Raw genomic sequence first — 826 nt, forward strand, 5'->3', positions numbered from 1 at the left:
GAATGGCCATGCTAGTTTCCAGCCTCCCCAACGCCTCTCGCAAATAAGGCCTTTCAACTTGTTTCACAATACCAGAGAAAGGAAGGATAAAACACTCTACAGTCCTCTTTTATACTACTTTGCTGTGTTTCTTTGTTTCTTTAGTAACTCAACCCTTAACAAACACATTCACTAAACTATCAGGATGTTTTTGTCTTGGTGACAACTACACCAGCCGTTTTTGAGGACACCAGCACTCAAGTTTCCAAACCAAAAGAAGATTTATTATTTATTTATTTTTTTTAATTTTTTTTTTACAAACTTTGCCCGGCAGTCTTTTGGAATATCTACTCATGCAGTGTCCCTATGGCGGATTGAACCAGTACAGGAATCCACACTGACTTCACTTTGGCTCTGTTAGATCTTGTTAAGGTGGTTTTTCAGTGAGGTCTGTGACTGGAGGTGGACTGAGCCATCATGGCTGGGAAGGGCAACCCATTGCCGGGCCCTCACCTTAATGGCTTTCCCATGCCCACATACTCCTACTTTTTCCCCCATATGTTGGGGAGCCTGTCGCCTCCGGCTCTGGCAGGACTGCCCATCAGTGGGTACAGCACCCCCTCACCAGCCAGTAAGAAAACTTTACACTTTACCATTTTTGCTTACTCATTACTGGTTCAGCTGTTGAACTGTGTTATGTCCTGGCTATTTTGCACGTTGGTTGTTGTGTAACTGGAGGTGGGATCCTGTGTATCCGGGTTTACCTGTGCAACAGTGGCACACTGTTTCACGCACCCGCCGTGTGTGTGTGTGTGTGTGTGTGTGTGTGTGTGTGTGTGTGTGTGTG

General features: G+C 45.5%; 1 protein-coding gene across 3 annotated transcripts in view; it reads left to right on the forward strand.

The window, feature by feature from the left end:
* Positions 1-826, forward strand: part of raraa (retinoic acid receptor, alpha a) — a gene marked incomplete at its 3' end in the record, with an annotated part of 146,366 nt that overhangs the window by 63,614 nt on the left and 81,926 nt on the right. For all 3 annotated transcript variants that reach the window (XM_032502164.1, XM_032502163.1, XM_032502165.1), the window contains 1 exon segment: positions 1-610. This exon segment is cut by the window's left edge. In XM_032502164.1, coding sequence (XP_032358055.1) covers positions 457-610 — 154 coding nt within the window. In that variant the 5' untranslated portion in view covers positions 1-456.

Source organism: Etheostoma spectabile, chromosome 21, assembly GCF_008692095.1.
Source record: "Etheostoma spectabile isolate EspeVRDwgs_2016 chromosome 21, UIUC_Espe_1.0, whole genome shotgun sequence".
Classification (NCBI taxonomy): Eukaryota; Metazoa; Chordata; class Actinopteri; order Perciformes; family Percidae; genus Etheostoma; species Etheostoma spectabile.